General features: G+C 43.4%; 1 protein-coding gene across 1 annotated transcript in view; it reads left to right on the top strand.

The window, feature by feature from the left end:
• Positions 1 to 20,000, top strand: part of LOC138962554 (metabotropic glutamate receptor 5-like) — a gene marked incomplete at its 5' end in the record, with an annotated part of 82,975 nt that overhangs the window by 50,717 nt on the left and 12,258 nt on the right. Inside the window, 2 exon segments of the mRNA XM_070334407.1 lie at positions 14,193 to 14,388; positions 16,198 to 16,327. Coding sequence (XP_070190508.1) covers positions 14,193 to 14,388; positions 16,198 to 16,327 — 326 coding nt within the window.

Below are 20,000 nucleotides of genomic sequence, written 5' to 3'. Positions count from 1 at the left end.
AAAATAGGTAGTGAAAACAAGGAAATACCAGCTGAATACCCTTAATCAAACAGAACATGTTATCAACAATACTGAAAACAGCCCGAGATGTTTATATACATTATCACATTATCACTAAAACAACAAATACACTACATGTAGCCTACTGATGGACTGAGAAAACAAAAGCAGGGGTTGTATTTCTTGAAGAAGTGCGTTTTAAGTGCTCGTTTGAATGCTTGGGGTGACTGAGAGTGGCGGATGTGAAAGGGGAGAGAATTCCAGTGTGTGGGTGCGCAGAAAGTAAAAGTGCGTTGTTCGTATGTTTTGGTTTTGGTGTGTGGAATGGTGAGGATGCGACAGTCAGAAGAGGCACGGAGTTGTCTTGCTGGAGAATAGAGCCAGAAAAGAAGTTGAAGCAGAGGGTGGACAGTTTGTAGTCAATGCGGGCTTGAATAGGTAACCAGTGCAGTGTGTGAAGAAGTGGTGTTGCGTGATCTCGTTTTCGTGCTTTCAGAATGAGGCGTGCTGCCGAGTTTTGGACTTTTTGTAGTTTATGCAGGAGGTACAGAGGACAGCCAGAGAGAAGAGAGTTGCAGTAGTCAAGTTTAGAAAGAACAAAGGCACAGACAAGAGTGTTAGTTGTTTGAGAGGAGAGTGTGTGGCGAATGGTGCTGATCTTACGAAGCTCAAAATAAGCTGCTCTACAGACTAAAGATATATGTTTGTTAAGGGTCATGTCAGATGAAAGGGTGAATCCAAGGTTTCTAGCTGATGGTGAGAAAAGAATGTCGGTGTTGCCTATTTGAACAGAAACAGGTTGGGGAGAGCGAAATGTAGTGTTCTTCTTTTTGCACAGTAAGACTTCAGTCTTATCATCATTCAGCTTAAGTTTGTTATCGACCATCCAAGATTTAACATCAGTGATGCATGTCTGAATGGTCTGGATGGCGAAATGTGTCTCTGCAGGGGGACTGGGTTTATACAGCTGGGTGTCATCAGCAAAAGACTGATTTAAAACAGAATGGTTTTGAATCAGTGTGGAGAGGGGCTTAGTGTACATGATGAAAAGGATGGGACCGAGTACTGAACCTTGAGGAACGCCGAAAGAAAGTGGGGCTGGAGCAGACATCTGGTCATCGACAAGCACAGCCTGAGTCCTGCCATATGTGGTTATTCATAAAATCAACTGCATACTATGCAGGTAATTATAAATACAAGCTAGTAGCAATCGAACATGTAGCAATAGTACAACGAAAATGTGTTCAGAATATACAATGCACAGCACAGAGAGAGAGAGAGAGAGAGAGAGAGAGAGAGAGAGAGAGAGAGAGAGAGAGAGAGAGAGAGAGAGAGAGAGAGAGAGAGAGACTATACGTAGGGAGAGACAGTTGGACAAACAGACAGAGGATGAGAGGGGGGGCTGAAAGTGGGGGGGGGGGGGGGGGGATGGGAGGGCGGGGCCAAAGACAGACAAACAGAGGAAAAAAACACTGGCTAGTAAAATGGAAAGGTCAAGTACCGAGAACCTCCCTTCAATCAGCACTAAATGTCCGAATCACCGATTTGCCCAACACAGGCGTTTTGTTCGAACAGAGCATTTGTTCAAGAAAAACGACCAGATCCATCGATTTTACGGCCTTGTGTTGGTGGAAATTGGCCAGTTTTCCTCCCAGTATTGCATTCGGTTGATTCTACAACATTGGCGCCCTGAAAAAAGGATGGAGGCAAATAGCAATAGCTTGGTGATCTATTCTACTGTTACTGTCCGTGGGCTTTCTTGTGAAATACGCGAAAATGATAGTGTAATGCGGATATCGGCTTTCCAATAGAGAAAGTCGAGGAAAAGAGAGGGCAAATTGCAGACCAGAAAATTCGTCGGGTGGGAAGGGGTGGCAGGGTTTCAGGAGCAGAGTGGCAGAAGAGAGAGAGAGAGAGAGAGAGAGAGAGAGAGAGAGAGAGAGAGAGAGAGAGAGAGAGAGAGAGAGAGAGAGAGAGAGAGAGAATTGAATTAAATTGAACTTTATTTAACAAGGATTAAGATTTAAGGCCACGCCTTTTCTTACAATCTGTCCTTGGGACGCATAGACACACAATGATAAAATTTATAAAATTAAAAATTAAAAATTAAAAATATAAAAAGTTAACAACAAAAGGAAGTCGTAAAACCTTAAAACTCGTGATGATAAAGATGACGATGATGATGATGATGATGATGATGATGATGATGATGATGATGATGATGATGAGAGAGAGACAGAGACAGAGAGACAGAGACAGAGAGAGGGGTCAGGGAGAAAAAGAGACAGAGACACACAGACAAAAAAAATCTTTATCCGTGATCTGTTTCTGTGTTTTTCTGTCTGGCTTTGCGTTTCAGCATATACTGCACAGTGAAGTCCGGATGTAGTGATAGCCCTCGGGACCACATTTTTTTATCACTACATCCGGACTATCATTACACCAGGACGTCCGGTTATAGTGATATTTTTGTAGGTTTTATCACTACATCCGGACGTCCGGTTATAGTGATATTTTTGTAGGTTTTATCACTACATCCGGACGTCCGGTTATAGTTCTATTTTTGTAGGTTTTATTACTACATCCGGCCAATCGCTTGTAGTTGTAGTGATATCTTCAAAGCTTTTATTGCTACATGCGGCGGCACATTTGGTAAACTAGCCTCAAGGCAGTAACAAGGTGATTTTGGAACCACTGTTGATTTCGTTTTGTGACGTTTCTTCTGTCGTCTTTGTCAGGCTTGCAAATGTCCTGTGTTAACCTACCCCCGTCATGGCAGTTCAACAGCCGGTGTGTGTGTGTGTGTGTGTGTGTGTGTGTGTGTGTGTGTGTGTGTGCGTGTGTGTGTGTGTGTGTGTTTTAGAGAGAGAGAGAGAGAGAGAGAGAGAGAGAGAGAGAGAGAGAGAGAGAAGGGCCACTTAGAAATAAGGGTTAAATGAAAAATTGTCAGATCAATTTTCCGCTTCAGGGTAAGCACAGTGCGTGGCTGGCTTTTGCTCGCCATTTTGGTAAAGGGAGATTACTCTCGAACATAATCACTACAGCCGGACTTTAGCTTCCCCGGGACTTGAAAATAGTATCACTACAAGCGGACTATCACTATATCCGGACTGAAAAATATCACTACAACCGGACTAAGTTAACAAAGTCACTCGAGCATTAACATTTCAACGAACACCAACGACAGCTAGACGATACATTTTGACATTTCCATATGCTGAAATAATAGACAACGAGTGATGCCCAAGTATCTGTAACAACATCAACCGTTAGAAGAGACGAACCGAGCTTTACAAAGGCCCTCACTAATGTTGTAAATGATCCAATAACATGTTTTAACAAAGTAGGGATACATTGCCCGGGAAAAACAAAACACAAACATAAAAACACACAACGATAAAAAGAAAAAGTGCCCCCCCCCCACCCCCTAAAAATAAAAATAAATGACGTAAACATAAAAAGGGGGAAGAGAGCGAAGTTAACGTTCCCGACCGTACGTCCATCGCCAACAGTTATGTCCCTTTCTCGCCACCATTATGAGCTTAGCGGGATATAGCGGGGGGAGGAATGGGATCGGTTGCGAGAGTGTCCGCACTCTCTGCTTCAAAATCCCATTAACCCTTCTCGTGTTCTGCACATTTTCACATAATCATAGGGGCAATGCCATTGCCTGGATTTTTTTTGCTGAGCGAGCACTGAATGGTGCAACGACTCAAAGGGAGTGTGCAATAGTGCGTTTGTTTCGTCAAATGTCCACATAGAGAATAATGTCCCGTACACGACCATTTCTGTCCCAGTTTTACGCCAACGGTAGTACTTGTAGTCCTGCTAAGTGAAGTCAGGACAATTTATAAGGAAGGTGAATGAATGTGGGCTTAGTTGTTTTAGTGCTGTGCGACTTATATCGGGCTGTCTCATATCTGAAAGGCACAGTTTATTCTGGCAACAGGCAGGCTCTGCATTCTGAAGATACCCATGTGCACCTATCTTGGGGTGACTTTTGATTGACGGCTAGATGGAAGCAGCAAACACAGAAAACAGAAGCAAAGCCAAGGTGAGACTTTCCCTCGTGAAGGGGGCCGGTAGCTTAGTTGTTTGAGCACTGGACTTGTGATCCTAGGTTCGAATCCAAGCCGGGACGCGAAAATGTTTTTCACACGTCAGTTGCGGGCTTTCAATCCCGAAGGCTGGTTCCGAGTAACTACGAACGTAATCGGAAGTTCCGATGTTTACCAAGTCAAAGAGCCGAGTCGAACACTATCCTTGCGTCATCCAGAGATATTGTACAGATCTCTGCGTCATCTTTGCAAGCAGCTTCGGAGATTTCAAAATGTTTGCTGTGTGCAACACATGTTCAACGACAACATCTTATTCGAATATTTTGGATGTTTTGAAGGAAAGAACTTCTTTTTCTTGTCGTAAAACTAAAATACACCCTCTAATTAAAAAGCATGCACGCGTATGGGAGCCACAAACCGCATGCATACTGGCACACGCTGATGCTGGTGATTCTGACTGTACACTGTTACAACTTAGATCTAACTGAACATGATCACGTTACTCGTTAGATCATCAGTGCTATTATTTTGTAGAAACTAAAAAGGCACTCGGAGTCCAGTAACAACATATTGAAGTATCTGTGAATGTGTTTCTGGCAATTAAATGGGAACTCTGGTGTACAAGAGGTCTTCTGCTGCAGTGCATGGTGTCTAGATCTGGGTTTTGAAGGTTTCCACCGAGGCTGATGATACTGTGGTGGGAGGGTGTTCCATTCGCCAATGGTGCGAGGAAAGAAAGACTGCTGTCTGTATGATGTTCTGCAGGCTGGGAGTTTATGAGCCTCAGCATGGATTGAGCGAGTGCTGAGTGCAATTCTTTTCGCTCTATCCTATTAATTCACACATTGACCCTGCAGCAGTGACGATCATTTCTAGATTGCAATCGGCAAAGTTCGTAGCTCGGATTGCACTCATTCCAGCGCTATCGTGTACTGGGTCAGCGAGACACGAACGACAACTCAAATCGATAAGCATCCGAATACATCGGAATTTCCGTTTACGTTCGTAGCTACTCGGAAATAGCCTTCGGGATTGAAAGCCCGTAACTGACGTGTGAACAAATAAGCCGGGACATACACGGGTCAACTTTATGTACAGATTCAGAGACGGTTTCCATGTCCCACCCTCGTGTCACCACAGTGGTAAATAAAAGACCTCGGTCATTCTGCAATAAGCGCAGGTGGCTGATTACACCTAGACACGAACGCACCGGCGTAGCGCGAATCTTGTTGCTACTAGATAGCTTTCCACTGTCACAGTGAGGAAGGGACCCGAATTTCTTAGCAATGGGATAATAAAGGAAATGAAACGAAAGAAGATGCCAGGCACAACCTGGGGTGCAGACACTGCGCCTCACAAAAGACTGTTCTCAGGCAGAGTCAGGCCAGTGTTTGACTACGGCATGAATGCGTTGGGTGCTACAGCCAAGTCTAACTTTGATCGTTTGAGCAATGAGCAGAACCAGGCTGGGTTACATTGGGTTACAGTTTCTTGAGGATCAAAGTCAAAGAGACACAAAGATCCTTACCCAGGCTGCCAAGTTCATGAGGTTGCAGGACCACTCCATGAACGACAACTGTCCCAACTAAAAAAGGAGTGACGGAAGAGATGAAGCTTCGTGCACCATAATTCTTAATTGACTACACTTTGAGATTCTTCATCATAACCCAAAAGAGATCACTCGGTGTCGTGCTGCCCCCACCCCTCCCTTGGAGTGAGGGAGACCCCCCCCCCCCCCTTATTCATACAGTACAGCATCCCTAGCGTCGCTCGAAAAAACTGTCAAAGCGGCCTGGAGAAAAAATTCCTAACCCATTAAATACCTCCAAACTCAGTACCCCCAAAAGAGTCATGGGCTAAGATACACGAAACGAAACTAGGTGGATTTTGACGTGTATGACCGTTTTTACCCCGCCATTTAGGCTGCCATACGCCGCTTTCGGAGGAAGCATGCTGGGTGTTTTCGTGTTTCTTTTACCCACCGAACTCTGACATGGGTTACATGATCTTTTCCATGCGCACTTGGTCTTGTGCTTGCGTGTACACACGAAGGGGGATAAGGCACTAGCAGGTCTGCAGATAAGTTGACCTGGGAGAACGGAAGAATCTCCACCCTTAACCCACCAGGCGCGGCCGGGATTCGAACCCACGACCTTCCGCTTTAGAGGCCGGCGTCTTACCACTTTTGGCTATTGCGCCTGTCAGTACCTTTCTAACTGCTGGCCCGACGTTAGCAGACCTTGATATTCACAGGCTCAGGACAGGATGCAACCGCATTACACATCACCTGTACGTTAAAACACGCTTCGGCAATAGCGAGCAGTGCCCCCGCGGGACTGGCAACCACTTAAAAGATCACACACACACACAAAACACCATGAAACGGTAGAAACAAATGCAGAGAGCCAAAGAAAGAAACTGAAAGAGAGGTAAGAAGGCCGAGACAGACAAACATCGACAGAAAGAGAGAAAAGGAGAGAGTAGAACAAACAGAGATAACAGGACGAACAAATGGAGAAATTGCAGCAGGAGAAAACAACTCTTCACAGCTATTCCTATTCATCAGACGTTGAAGCCATCGAAGGAAAGAGCTCCGTTTAAACAACGATTTAAGCATTATAATTAAAAATCACCAACCCGGCTGCTTTTCTATACAGGGAAAAACATTTCATGAATGAATTTCACACACACACACACACACACACACACACACACACACACACACACAAACCTAATACAGTCCGTTAAGAAAACAGTTCATACCAAAAATCGCACTCTGCACGGAGAGCGCCGAGGCTGTTGATTTTTACTACGTGTCCAAGTGGTCTTATCCGAAGTAAAAGCCTTGCCAGGTCTATCATGGTGAGTCGGACTGTGTACGCGGAAAGGACGGTGCCTTTAAAGGAATGGAGATTTTGAGTAAAAGGGGGCATTTTTCATCACAGATGATTGTGTTGAAATTCAACCAGGAAGTCTGCAGATGTTCTAAAAAAAAGAAGAAGAATGGAACAAGATCGTGGAATGAAGACGGAGTAAGTATAGAAGGAGTCAACAAGTCGCGTAAGGCGAAATTACTACATTTAGTGAAGCTGTGGAACTCACAGAATGAAACTGAACGCACTGCATTTTTTCACAATGACCGTAGTCCGCCGCTAGTGCAAAAGGCAGTGAAAGTGACGAGCCTGTTCAGCGCTGTAGCGGTTGCGCTGCGCTGCATAGCACGCTTTACTGTACCTCTCTTCGTTTTAACTTTTTGAGCGTGTTTTTAATCCAAACATATCATATCTATATGATTTTGGAATCAGGAACCGACAAGGAATAAGATGAAATTGTTTTTAAAACGATTTCGGAAATTTAATTTTAATCATAATTTTTATATTTTTAATTTTCAGAGCTTGTTTTTAATCCGAATATGACATATCTTTATGTTTTTGGATTCAGAACATGATAAAGAATAAAATAAAAGTAATTTTGGATCGTTTCATAATAAAATAATTTTAATTACAATTTTCTGATTTTTAATGACCAAAGTCATTAATTAATTTTTAAGCCTACATGCTGAAATGCAATACAGAAGTCCGGCCTTCGTCGAAGATTGCTTGGCCAAAATTTCAATCAATTTGTTTGAAAAATGAAGTTGTGACAGTGCCGCCTCAACTTTTACAAAAAGCCGGATATGACGTCTTAAAAGACATTTATCGAAAAAAATAAAAAAATTCTGGGGATATCATAACCAGTAACTCTCATGTAAAATTTCATAAAGATCAGTCCAGTAGTTTACTCTGAATCGCTCTACACACACACAAGCACACACACACACACACACACACACACACACACACACACACACACACACACACACACACACACACACACACACACACACACACACACACACACACACACACACACACACACACACACACACATACACCACGACCCTCGTCTCGATTCCCCCTCTATGTTAAAACATTTAGTCAAAACTTGACTAAATGTAAAAAGAATAGCTAGCACCCCCACACAAGGCCAGGAAGGAATCGAGACAGGTGAATGTGTGACAAAGGTAACCCAATCACACGCCTTTGGACGCTGGAAACACGATACATTACGCAGACTGAGTTTACAATTTCAGATGAGTAAAACAAAATGATATACAGGAGGAAAAGGAGGCAGCCAGATTACGTTTAGGGTGCGTATTCAGGCGCAAGTGAATAGGATAGGACACGTTCGCATAATTATGTCGCCGATTTGTTTACGCAAATGCCGTAGAAAGAACATACCCACGCGGTCAGATGTATCCGTTTTGATCTCAATTGACAGTGTTTAAACAAAATGTATATGAAATTAAAGCGTATGTTTTGTAATGCCACGGTACTTTCGATGAGTTGCGCGATCAGTCTCACCAAGTGACCGGGTTTTCATGAGAAGTATAATATTCCTCATGCTTTGTAGAAAATACCAGATTTACAAAATCAAACAAAGAAAATTAGTGCAAACACTAAGCTGGTTATGGAGGCACTAGGAATCAAAATGCACGTCGAGGTATAGAACAGGCAACAATGATTTATGTAGAAACTTGTGACACAAGCAGATACATATGAACTGAAAAAAGGGAATCAGAAACAACAGACATTTTCACTGTTTATAAACACAAAAACAAACTTGAATCGTTAGACGCATATGCATAGAGCCTGAGAAAGAAACAGAAAGAGGGTTAGAGAATGCTGAGATAGACAGACATGGACAGAGAGAGGGTTAGAGAATGCTGAGATAGACAGACATGGACAGAAAGAGGTATAGAGAAGACTGAGACAAACAAACATGACCAGAAAGGACTGGGTGGCCGAGTGGTAACGCACTTGCGCTCGGAAGCGAGAGGTTGCGAGTTCGACCCTGGGTCAGGGCGTTAGCAATTTTCTCCCCCCTTTCCTAACCTAGGTGGTGGGTTCAAGTGCTAGTCTTTCGGATGAGACGAAAAACCGAGGTCCCTTCGTGTACACTACATTGGGGTGTGCACGTTAAAGATCCCACGATTGACAAAAGGGTCTTTCCTGGCAAAATTGTATAGGCATAGATAAAAATGTCCACCAAAATACCCGTGTGAATTGGAATAATAGGCCGTGAAAAGTAGGATATGCGCCGAAATGGCTGCGATCTGCTGGCCGATGTGAATGCGTGATGTATTGTGTAAAAAAAAATCCATCTCACACGGCATAAATAAATCCCTGCGCCTTGAATATGTGCGCGATATAAATTGCATAAAATAAAAATTAAAAAAATGAATAAATCCCTGCGCTTAGAACTGTACCCACGGAATACGCGCGATATAAGCCTCATATTGATTGATTGATTGAGAAAGAGAGAAAAGGAGAGATCGAGAGTAGAACAAGCAGAGATAACATTAACAGGACGACAAACTTGGGGAAATCGCATCAGAGAAAACAACTCTTAACAGCCATCACTGTTCATCCGAAGCCAAGCTGTCAAAGTAAAGAGCTCCATTTAAACAACGATTTATGCATTATAATGTGCAGGAGCAGAGATAAAGAGAAATCAAGAGAAACTTTTACTGCGAATCAAATCGCCATTAGATTATGCAAACAACAATAAACGTCTTCTATTCGATTTTGTTTGTAATTCCGGTGTACATTTAAAGCCCTTGCTGCACAAAATGAAAGAGAAAACGGACAAACAAACAAACAAAGGAAACAAAAATGAAGACGAGCACATGATTTGATGTTCGAAATCTACTGAATCCCTTCAAAATCAAGGCAGCTAAATCGTAGTTTCAACATTTCAGCTAAATCGTTGTTTCAACATTTCTTCACGAGGTTGTTTGAAGACTTTCACAAACTGTCCCCCTTTTATCATTTTGTTCTCAATCTCATTTCACAAGTCGTCATTAGTTTTTTTTTTATCAATCGTATGTCCATCGATGTAAGTTTCTACAAATCAACCACTAACAACGAAACAATATAACACACAGAATGTTTCCAATTATCGTTTCTGACTTAGAAACTTAAACAAAATTGCAATCCCGGAAAACACCTTACTGCAGTGACACCAACGTCCACTTGCCCCCCCCCCCCCCCTCCTATCCTACACCACCACTACAAGCACTATACCCAACACCGCGGCAACAACAACCACAGCAAATCAAAACCCAATTGCCCCCTTCCTAGGCCCACACGGAATGGAGCAATCTCTGCGCCAATTAAGACTAATGGGCAGAGCAGTGGCTTTTCTCTGTCCAGCCACGACTCTGTCTAACTGGGCCCTAATTGGAACATCGATAGCCGTTTACGATCGTTTTACGCTCCGACGGTCGCGAGCTGACTATGGCCTCTAGCCACTTGTTAGATCGTTGGAACAGTGGCGAAGTCGTTGCCGTGTCTTCCTGGTACAGTTTGCTAAAGCATTGTTCACACTGGCGTCTTCACGCCGAATTTTGATTTTGATAACGGTCGTTTTGGTTTTCAGCGGTCTCGCAGTTCGCGGTTTAGCCTCTATAGCTACTTGTTAGATGGTTGGAACAGTGACGAAGTCATGTAATGTCTTCCCGGTAGAGTTCGGGTAAAGCAGCGTTCACATTGGTGTCTTCCCGCCATTTTGTTGTGTTATTAACGACATCGATGTCTTTACCCTCGAGCGGTCGCACGGGTTGTGAGTTAAGTCTCGAACCGACTAAAGCCTCTGCTTTCACGCTGGTTGCGAGTTTAGCCGCAAACAGAATGTAGCCTGTAGCCACTTGTTAGATGATTCGAACAGTGATGAAGTCGTTATGGTGACTTCCTGGTACAGTTCGTTAAAGCTTCGATCACATGTGCGACTTGTCACTGATTTTAGTTAGCGGTGAAGACGTTGGGTGTCTTCTTGGTAGACAATATAAAATTGATTATACACTGGCGGAGTTGTTGAGCTGCTCTCTGATGCAGTTTGGTTAAGCAGCGTTCCTATTTGCGTTTTGGCACCGATTTTTGCCTCGCCCGAGTAATCAAAGAATCATTGAGTAGTGTTTGGATGTGTGGACAGCCGAGCGGACGTTCGTTTGTGAACAAAGAAGTTAAGGTTTTCTCGGATGTTTTCGTTGCTTGATCTTTAAAACGTTACCTACTTTCAGGCATGATCGTTGTCAGACTTCTAGTTCATGGAGTCGCTTTCTGGTCAAACGAGAAACAATTATGCTCTTAAAGGTCTTTGAAGCTAGCTCTTTAAAACTGCACACACTTTCAGTGTTTGATGTTTGACTCGGATTTCGGTACGATTAGAGGACCCCCGGATGACTGTTGCGCCGTCGCGATATAACCTTCGTGGTTGAAAACGACGTACACCAAATAAAGATAAAGAATAAAGATGACTGTTGCGAATCGAATGGGCTTTTTACATGGCCAACGTTTCGTTGATCACGTCTCCTTGGCAGGTTTTTGAATCTCGCAGGCAGAAAACGTGTTCAATATTTAATTTCAAAAAGGCTGTGTGAACGGCACTTTTGGATAGGTGGGAAAGTATGTGAGGGTTAGTTATGGACGTTAGGAGTACTGACGGTCGATGGATATGGCTGCTTGTGGATATTTCCCGAATAAGAATACTACAAAGCAGGTGATGTCCGGTGGCCGTTTAGAACTGCCCGAGGTTGTTTCTATGTTCTTCAGTGTACAGAATGACCGTGGGAAGTGGACTACGCATATTCTACAAATTGACACCAACCATTGTTTTTTTGGTGGCAGAAAACGCAGAAAAAAAGTGTCCACTGAGTTAAAAGGTCAGAGGGGGTCGTTGGGGGCTCCGTAACATGCCTTCGCTCCTTGTCGCCTCCCTGTGCCAAATTCGCTTTTACGCTCCCTAATTTACGAGGCCATTCTACCGTGCGGAATTCGTCTCACATTCATGGCGAGTTCTAGGCTCTTGAGACTCGATTGGTGCTGAACATGGGGGAGATGTCGGGAAAAGGAAGCCGGGAGGAAGGAAAGGGAGTTGAGAGGAAGTCGGGGGCGGTATTTGGGGGTCGGTTGAGGGAACGAACAAACGAACGAACGAACGAACTTTATTTTACAAGGATAAAGGTTTAGGGCACATTGCCTTGTTTAAGAACCTGTTGCTTCAACATATAATATTCACTAAAGAAGCATACATATGAAAAGAAATAACAGATGAAAAATGCTCATGCAACCAGAATATAAAATGGAATACAAATAATGCGCAGAAAGTAAGAAAAAAGACAATAATTATAGAAGATAATAGGTAATGGAGAAAAAAAGGGGGAAGGAGGACGTAGGGAGGGGATGGTGGAAGGTTAAGGGTTTACGACATTCGTTACACTGCAGTATGAGTTATTTCTAACATGTTGACTGTTAGCAAAGGGTTTCTTGTTGAGTTTTGTTACATCTGTAGCGTCAGCAAAAATATCCAGATTCTTCTTTACGACCAAAGACAAACGAAAGTATAAGTGGAAGCATCTTTAAAATCCTTTCAGAAACAAAAATCGTTGTTTTTGTACTTTGAATACCAGACGATTTTAGTTTTACAGACAATACTCTTGAAGTTCATAAGCTCTTTGATATAAATAGCTTGTCTCTTGTGCGAATAGTCGACGAGTTCAGAAATATTAGAAGCTCGCAAAAGTAGTGTCTACAAAATAATGGACTCGGGGGAAATCAGGCAAACTTGCGAATCGACGGCCAGACCAATTAAGCTCTGGAACAATGTTGTAAACCAGACACTCTAAGTCATAGTGACAATCACTTTGTGAACTTTTTTCAAGTGGTTGATGTTAATGAGTAGTATATTTGTTGTTAGGTATTGCTGTTCTTTTTGTTGTTATCTGTTTTGTGTCTTCGACGCTTAATTGTTTTTTTGTCACGTATTTTGTCCAGAGTGAAATTTCTTTGTCTTCATGTCTGATTATCAGCGGAAGTTTCTTAATAAGTATCTTACCATTTTGATTTTTGGTTTTGTTGATTGAAAGCTTTTGGGTTTAAAACGGTGTTTCATACTGCAAACCTTAGCTTTCAAACACGGTTTCATTTTGAGGTTTTGTCAAGTTTGGTTTGTCTTTTAATCCTTTCATGGCCGGTTATTTCTCTTCTGTGTGTGTGTGTGTGTGTGTGTGTGTGTGTGTGTGTGTGTGTGTGTGTGTGTGTGTGTGTGCGTGTGTGTGTGCGTGTGTGTGTGTGTATGTGTGTGTGTGTGTGTATGTGTGTGTGTGTGTGTGTGTGTGTGTGTGCGTGCGTGCGTGTGCGTGCGTGCGTGTGCGGGATGTTTTTAATAAATGTCTTAGATAACGTCATATCCGGCTATTGCAAAAGTTGAACCCGCACTGTAGTGACCTAATTTTTAAGCACATGTATTGAAACATTCTGTGAATCAGTCTGTTCTATGGGATTGCATTTCATCCCGGAGGCTTAACTCATTGTCTCCCAGGTACGGATATGTCCGTACCCACTCATATGGCTCTATCTGACCAGGTACGGATATATCCGCTCAGACTAGAGCTTCATTCGCTTCCTGTAACGTCCATCTAACGCCTGCATTCCAGCGTGTTGATACACGGTTACTACACAGTTACTACAATTCTGCGTGACCTGCTGCAGCACAGCTGGTCTCGGCTAAAACAAACTTGGTCAACATTGGTGGGGTATAAAGTGTTAAACATGTATTGATAAGTTAATTGTCCTACAAGTTGTCATTAAAATCGAATTTTCACGAACACTTTAAACAATGATTGCATGAAGTTGTCATCAACGTCGAATTTTCACTAATAGACACAGAAACTAGTGCATTGTATTCCTTATCAATTCCTGAATTCTAAAATGTATAGATATGCCATGTTTACCCTGCAAATGAGCTCAGAATTAAAGAAAATCGGTTTCTGCAAATTAGGCATCATGTCGGCATGCTTCGAAGAGGCCTGCTGGACCCGTACGGTTTTCGGCTGGCAAGTTTTAGTAGTCTCGACGATGACTGATCCCAGGTTTTCAGTCTCGATTTTTAAGTTTCAGGCCGACAGATTGACTAAATATTTTGATATCGCCTGACGCGACTTTTTTTATGAATCATATTTTTCACATTGATTTACGAGTTAAACCATTCATGCATTTGAAACTACAAGGAACGTCCTTCCTTTCTCCCCTGCAGGTACGAGATTCTGAACTACCAGCCAGTCAAACAGGCGGATGGAAACGTGACGTACAAGTACGTCACCATCGGCCAATGGATGACGGGAGATCTGGAGCTGAATGACAGCGCCATCTATTGGCCGGGAAAGGGACGCAATCCACGCAAGCCTTTCCAGTCCGTGTGCAGCCAGCCGTGTGGAGCCGGCTTTGTTAAGGTTTGTGTGGGGATTTTTTTTTTCGTTTTATTTTATTTTATTTTTTTTGTATGGGGGTGGTACGGAATTGCAGGAAATCTGAGTAAAGTTTGGGGCTGAAGTTGATGCACGTCACAGTTGCATGCATGCTAAGCTCTGTAAAGCGTTGTGCACGTGCATAGCTGGAGGTTAAAGGTACATTTACCTTCTTTTTGTGTAAACCCCCATAGGTCTGACGAAAATCAATGGCGTGCCAGCTTCCCGCGCAGAGCTAGTGTGTGCTTTGTTTTCTTTTTTTCTTCTTTTTGTGTGTGCTGAACGTGATTCGAAAACTTCAACTATGTCAATCTGCAAACGTAATTCAGCACATAATTACTAGAGGGAAACAAATAGAGAAAACGGTCATAGGTCTAATCGTGTGTTATAGTTTGGTGCAGGCGTACACGTGAGTAGGTCAAAACTCTGCAACCGACCAAACAGGCTCACCCTGTACCGCGACATGTGCTTCGACATCCAACTGACAGTATACGTACTGTGACGCAACATTTGTCGCGACAACCAGTGTGAAGATTAAGCGAGTTGGCGCCTAGCCGTTATGGTTCTGCGTAAGTAGCCTACGGTCCTCGTCTTCGGGGACGAATTCGCTTGTTCGATCAATGCTTCTTGTCTAAGATGCCAGGAGTGGTTTGTACGAGGAATATTCCAACTGGGTGGTAGCCAAGTGCGAGGGACGGATAGGTTCAAGTTAAGATCTGTCTTGATATGTTAAATAATCCAACCAAGTTCTTGGTTCCCACCCAATTGAATATATTTTCGAGCACACTAACCCTTGAGACTGGTTTTGCTGATTTTTCACTTTCTTGTGTCTTAGAATAAGAGTTCATCTGTCACTTTTTAAACGGATCTCTTTTATTTCACTTCCGAATATTGAGAAAAATGTCTACGATGTCCGTCAATCTTCATTCTGTTAACTTGCAATTTTTTAACGTTTTGTTGAACATTGTATCCGATCAATAAAAAGGCATTTTGCTTCATTTACCACATGATTTAAATTTCCTATGATTGTTCACCTTTTTGTGTTTTCAGCAAGGCGTCAACTTTAGAGCTTAAATACTTCTCTGTGTTCGCTGGTCCCTTGATTACTGCTCTTGCTTCATTTCCCACGTGATTTAAACTGCATATCTTTTTTCCCCATCTTTTTGTATGTGTTTTCGGTGATGATTAGGGTCGGATGACATCTTTAGAGCTTAAATACTTCTCTTCGTTCGCTCATCTCTTGATTAATGCTCTTGCTTCATTAACCACGCGAATTAAATCGCCTATGATTGTTCATGTGTGTGCGTGCGTGCGTGCGTGCGTGCGTGTGTGTGTGTATGTGTGTGTGTGTATGTGTGTGTGTGTGTATTTGTGTGTGTGTGTGTGTATGTGTGTGTGCATGTGCGTGTGTGTGCGTGCGTTTCAGTGTATGTGTGTGTGTATGTGTGTGTGTGTATGTGTGTGTGTGTGTGTGTGTGTGTGTGTGTGTGTGTGTGTGTGTGTGTGTGTGTGTCTGTGTGTTCAGCAAGACGTGGGGTCAGTCGACATCTTAAGAGCTCAAAACACGTCTCTTCGTCTCTTTGTTCACTGATCGCAGGATTACTGCTCTTGCTTCATTTAACACGTGATTTAGATTGCCTATGATTGTTCACCTTTTTTGTGTTTTCAGCAGGGCGTCAGTATCTTTAGGGCTTAAGTACATCTCTTCGTTCGCTGAGCTCTTGATTACTGCTCTTGCTTCATTGACCACATGATTTAAATTGAATAGAATGTTTCATTTTTCTGTGTTTTCAGCAAGGCGTTGGGTCAGACGGCATCCAGTGCTGCTGGGTGTGTACGCCGTGCAAGGACAATGAGATCGTGGTGGACGAGGCTCACTGCAAGGCCTGCAGGCTGGGCTGGTGGCCCAACGACAATAAAACAGGTATGTTAGGCCTGCAGGCTGGGCTGGTGGCCCAACGACAATAAAACAGGTATGTTAGGCCTGCAGACTGGGCTGGTGGCCCAACGACAATAAAACAGGTATGTTAGGCCTGCAGGCTGGGTTGGTGGCCCAACGACAATAAGACAGGTATGTTAGGCCTGCAGACTGGGCTGGTGGCCCAACGACAATAAAACAGGTATGTTAGGCCTGCAAGACTGGGCTGGTGGCCCAACGACAATAAAACAGGTATGTTAGGCCTGCAGGCTGGGCTGGTGGCCCAACGACAATAAAACAGGTATGTTAGGCCTGCAGACTGGGCTGGTGGCCCAACGACAATAAGACAGGTATGTTAGGCCTGCAGACTGGGCTGGTGGCCCAACGACAATAAAACAGGTATGTTAGGCCTGCAGGCTGGGTTGGTGGCCCAACGACAATAAGACAGGTATGTTAGGCCTGCAAGACTGGTGGCCCAACGACAATAAGACAGGTATGTTAGGCCTGCAGGCTGGGCTGGTGGCCCAACGACAATAAAACAGGTATGTTAGGCCTGCAGGCTGGGCTGGTGGCCCAACGACAATAAAACAGGTATGTTAGGCCTGCAGACTGGGCTGGTGGCCCAACGACAATAAAACAGGTATGTTAGGCCTGCAGACTGGGCTGGTGGCCCAACGACAATAAAACAGGTATGTTAGGCCTGCAGGCTGGGTTGGTGGCCCAACGACAATAAAACAGGTATGTTAGGCCTGCAGACTGGGCTGGTGGCCCAACGACAATAAAACAGGTATGTTAGGCCTGCAGGCTGTGCTGGTGGCCCAACGACAATAAAACAGGCATGTTAGGCCTGCAGGCTGTGCTGGTGGCCCAACGACAATAAGACAGGTATGTTAGGCCTGAAGGCTCAACTGGTGGCCCAACGACAATAAGACAGGTATGTTAGGCCTGCAGGCTGGGCTGGTGGCCCAACGACAATAAGACAGGTATGTTAGGCCTGCAGGCTGGGCTGATGGGCCAACGACAATAAAACAGGTATGTTAGGCCTGCAGGCTGGGCTGGTGGCCCAACGACAATAAGACAGATATGTTAAGCCAGCTACAGGGCTCGCCAAACTGTACCTCCCTGCGTCCTATACGCACTGGAAGCGAAAAACCCGTACTAGACATTCTTGAAGGGATCCATGTGTCATGGCAGGTTTTATTGTTGATGTTTTTGTTTAAAATTTTGTTGTTGTTGCTGGTTCTGCGGTTCTCACCGTTTTAGGCAAATAAAAGTAGTACGGATCTGCATACTTGGTTTAAACTGTTTTATTCAACGTTTGTGCATTATTTACAAAAAACGCATATAGCGGATCTGCATACTTCTGGCACTGGTTATGTGTTACGGCGCATGCCCGTTTAACCCGCAGATGTGTTCGACCTTTAACGTTTAGCCACATCTGAATTTTATGGCGAGCGAATGTCTCGTGCTATTGCAAAAAGAAGTTCCCTGCAAAAGTCAGCAGGTGGCTTGGTGACAAATGTCTTGGAAAATCCCCATAAAACCCACGTTGCCACTAGAATGCTTTTACTGTGCAATTAACCTTTAACGTGGACCGATACTTATTATCTAGAGTGCAAACACCATGTGCACGTATTTTGCTGGTGATAGATTCCGCTCTTTTCAAGGGTTTAATGTGTTAGAATGAATGGTGAGCCCCCTATACAGTAAGACGGGTATATAATGCGTTCTTTTTTGGAATACAGTACCCGAGGTCTTTTAGTGGGTATCGTACATTATTTGTAACTAAGCATTGCAAACAAGCATTTTCTTGGTAACCAGTGAGGGTGTGTAGATAGCATGCAGATACGCTGAAATCGACCTTTTGTTTAGAGAATAATTTATGAGTTGCAGTTACCATGCAAGCACGATGAGCGTGATTTGGGTGGTTTAAACCTGCCATACAAAAAAAGTTTAAAAAAAAGACCAGGCGAATATTTCCGATAGGTTGCTTCTTTAACATGCAAGTGACGGATCGAGGATTATTGTCGATTGTTACAGCATGATCGTTAAAGGTCGAATAACTTCCTGCAGATTAGAACAGCTCTGAGAGAACACGCAAGGCATCTATTGTTAATCAGACAACTCTCTCTTTCTCTTGTTCCTCTCTCTCTTTCTTTCTATTTCTCTCTCTCTCTCTCTCTCTCTCTCTCTCTCTCTCTTTATTTCTTTCTTTCTCTCTCTCTCTCTCTCTCTTTCTCTTGTTCCTCTCTCTCTTTCTTTCTATTTCTCTCTCTCTCTCTCTTTCTCTCTCTCTCTCTCTCTTTATTTCTTTCTCTCTCTCTCTCTCTCTCTCTCTCTCTCTCTCTCTCTCTCTCTCTCTCTCTCTCTCTCTCTCTCTCTCTCTGTTTTTTTGTATCTCCCTCTTTCTCTCTATTTCTTTCTTTTTATTCTCTCTCTGCCTCTCCCTCTTTTCCTTTTTCCATTCCTTGAATTGTCAAGTGTGTTTCTTTTTCTCTCAGACTGCGATGAGGTTCCAGTGGACTACAAGCCATTACTAACCACTGCTGACTGCTAGATAACTGTCGAGAATTTGTTCGAAGTTTCCAGCATTTTCTGAATGTTATACCTTTCCCAGACTGCCAAGAGATTCCAGTGGACTACACGAACTCACTATAACTACTGCTTGCTGTTAAATTTCTCTCGAGAACTGTCAAGCCTTTAATTTTTATTTGTTTTATTTCTTAATCTCTAAGACTGCGAAGACATCCCAATTTGTCTGTTAGACCACGAGAAGATTTCATTCCTGAACAAAATAACTTATCACTGCGTACATAAAATACCTCTTATTTATTATTTTTCTCTTGTCTGTCAAACTGCGAGGAGATCCCTCTTTGACTGCACACAATTACTAACCACTACTGACTGATATATGGCCTCTGGAGAATGTTCCAGCCTCTAAGTACTATCTTATATTTCCTTTTTTACCCAGACTGTGAATGGATTCCAGTAGACTGCATGACAAGTCCATGCCTCTCGAGAATGTTCAAGAACGTTCCAGCATTTTATAATACTTGTTTCTATAGCCCAGACTGCGAGGAGATCCCAGTGGACTTTGAGGCGTGGCACGACAGAGATAATGCTTCTCGAGAATGTTCAAGAACGCATTTTATAAAAAAATTTCTCTATCCCCCAGATTGCGAGGAACAACACCGGCAATGCCTCTTGAGAATGTTCAAGAACGTTCCAGCATTTTATAATATTTTTCTCTCTATCTCCCAGACCGCGAGGAACGATACCGGCAATGCCTCTTGAGAATGTTCAAGAAGGTTCCAGCATTTTTGAGTCACTTGAGAAAAAGTGACTCTATGTAATCGGTCAGTGTTAGTCTGTCCGGCCGGCCGTCCGGCCGGCCGTCCGGCCGGCCGTCCGGCCGTCCGTAGACACCACCTTAACGTTGGACTTTTCTCGGAAACTATCAAAGCGATCGGGCTCATATTTTGTTTAGTCGTGACCTCCAATGACCTCTACACTTTAACGATGGTTTCGTTGACCTTTGACCTTTTTCAAGGTCACAGGTCAGCGTCAAAGGAAAAATTAGACATTTTATATCTTTTCTCGGAAACTATCAAAGCGATCGGGCTCATATTTTGTTTAGTCGTGACCTCCAATGACCTCTACACTTTAACGATGGTTTCGT

This window comes from Littorina saxatilis, linkage group LG3, assembly GCF_037325665.1.
Source record: "Littorina saxatilis isolate snail1 linkage group LG3, US_GU_Lsax_2.0, whole genome shotgun sequence".
Lineage (NCBI taxonomy): Eukaryota > Metazoa > Mollusca > Gastropoda > Littorinimorpha > Littorinidae > Littorina > Littorina saxatilis.
Note: the sequence above shows the minus strand (reverse complement) of the source record. Positions and strands in the feature narration are given on the sequence as shown.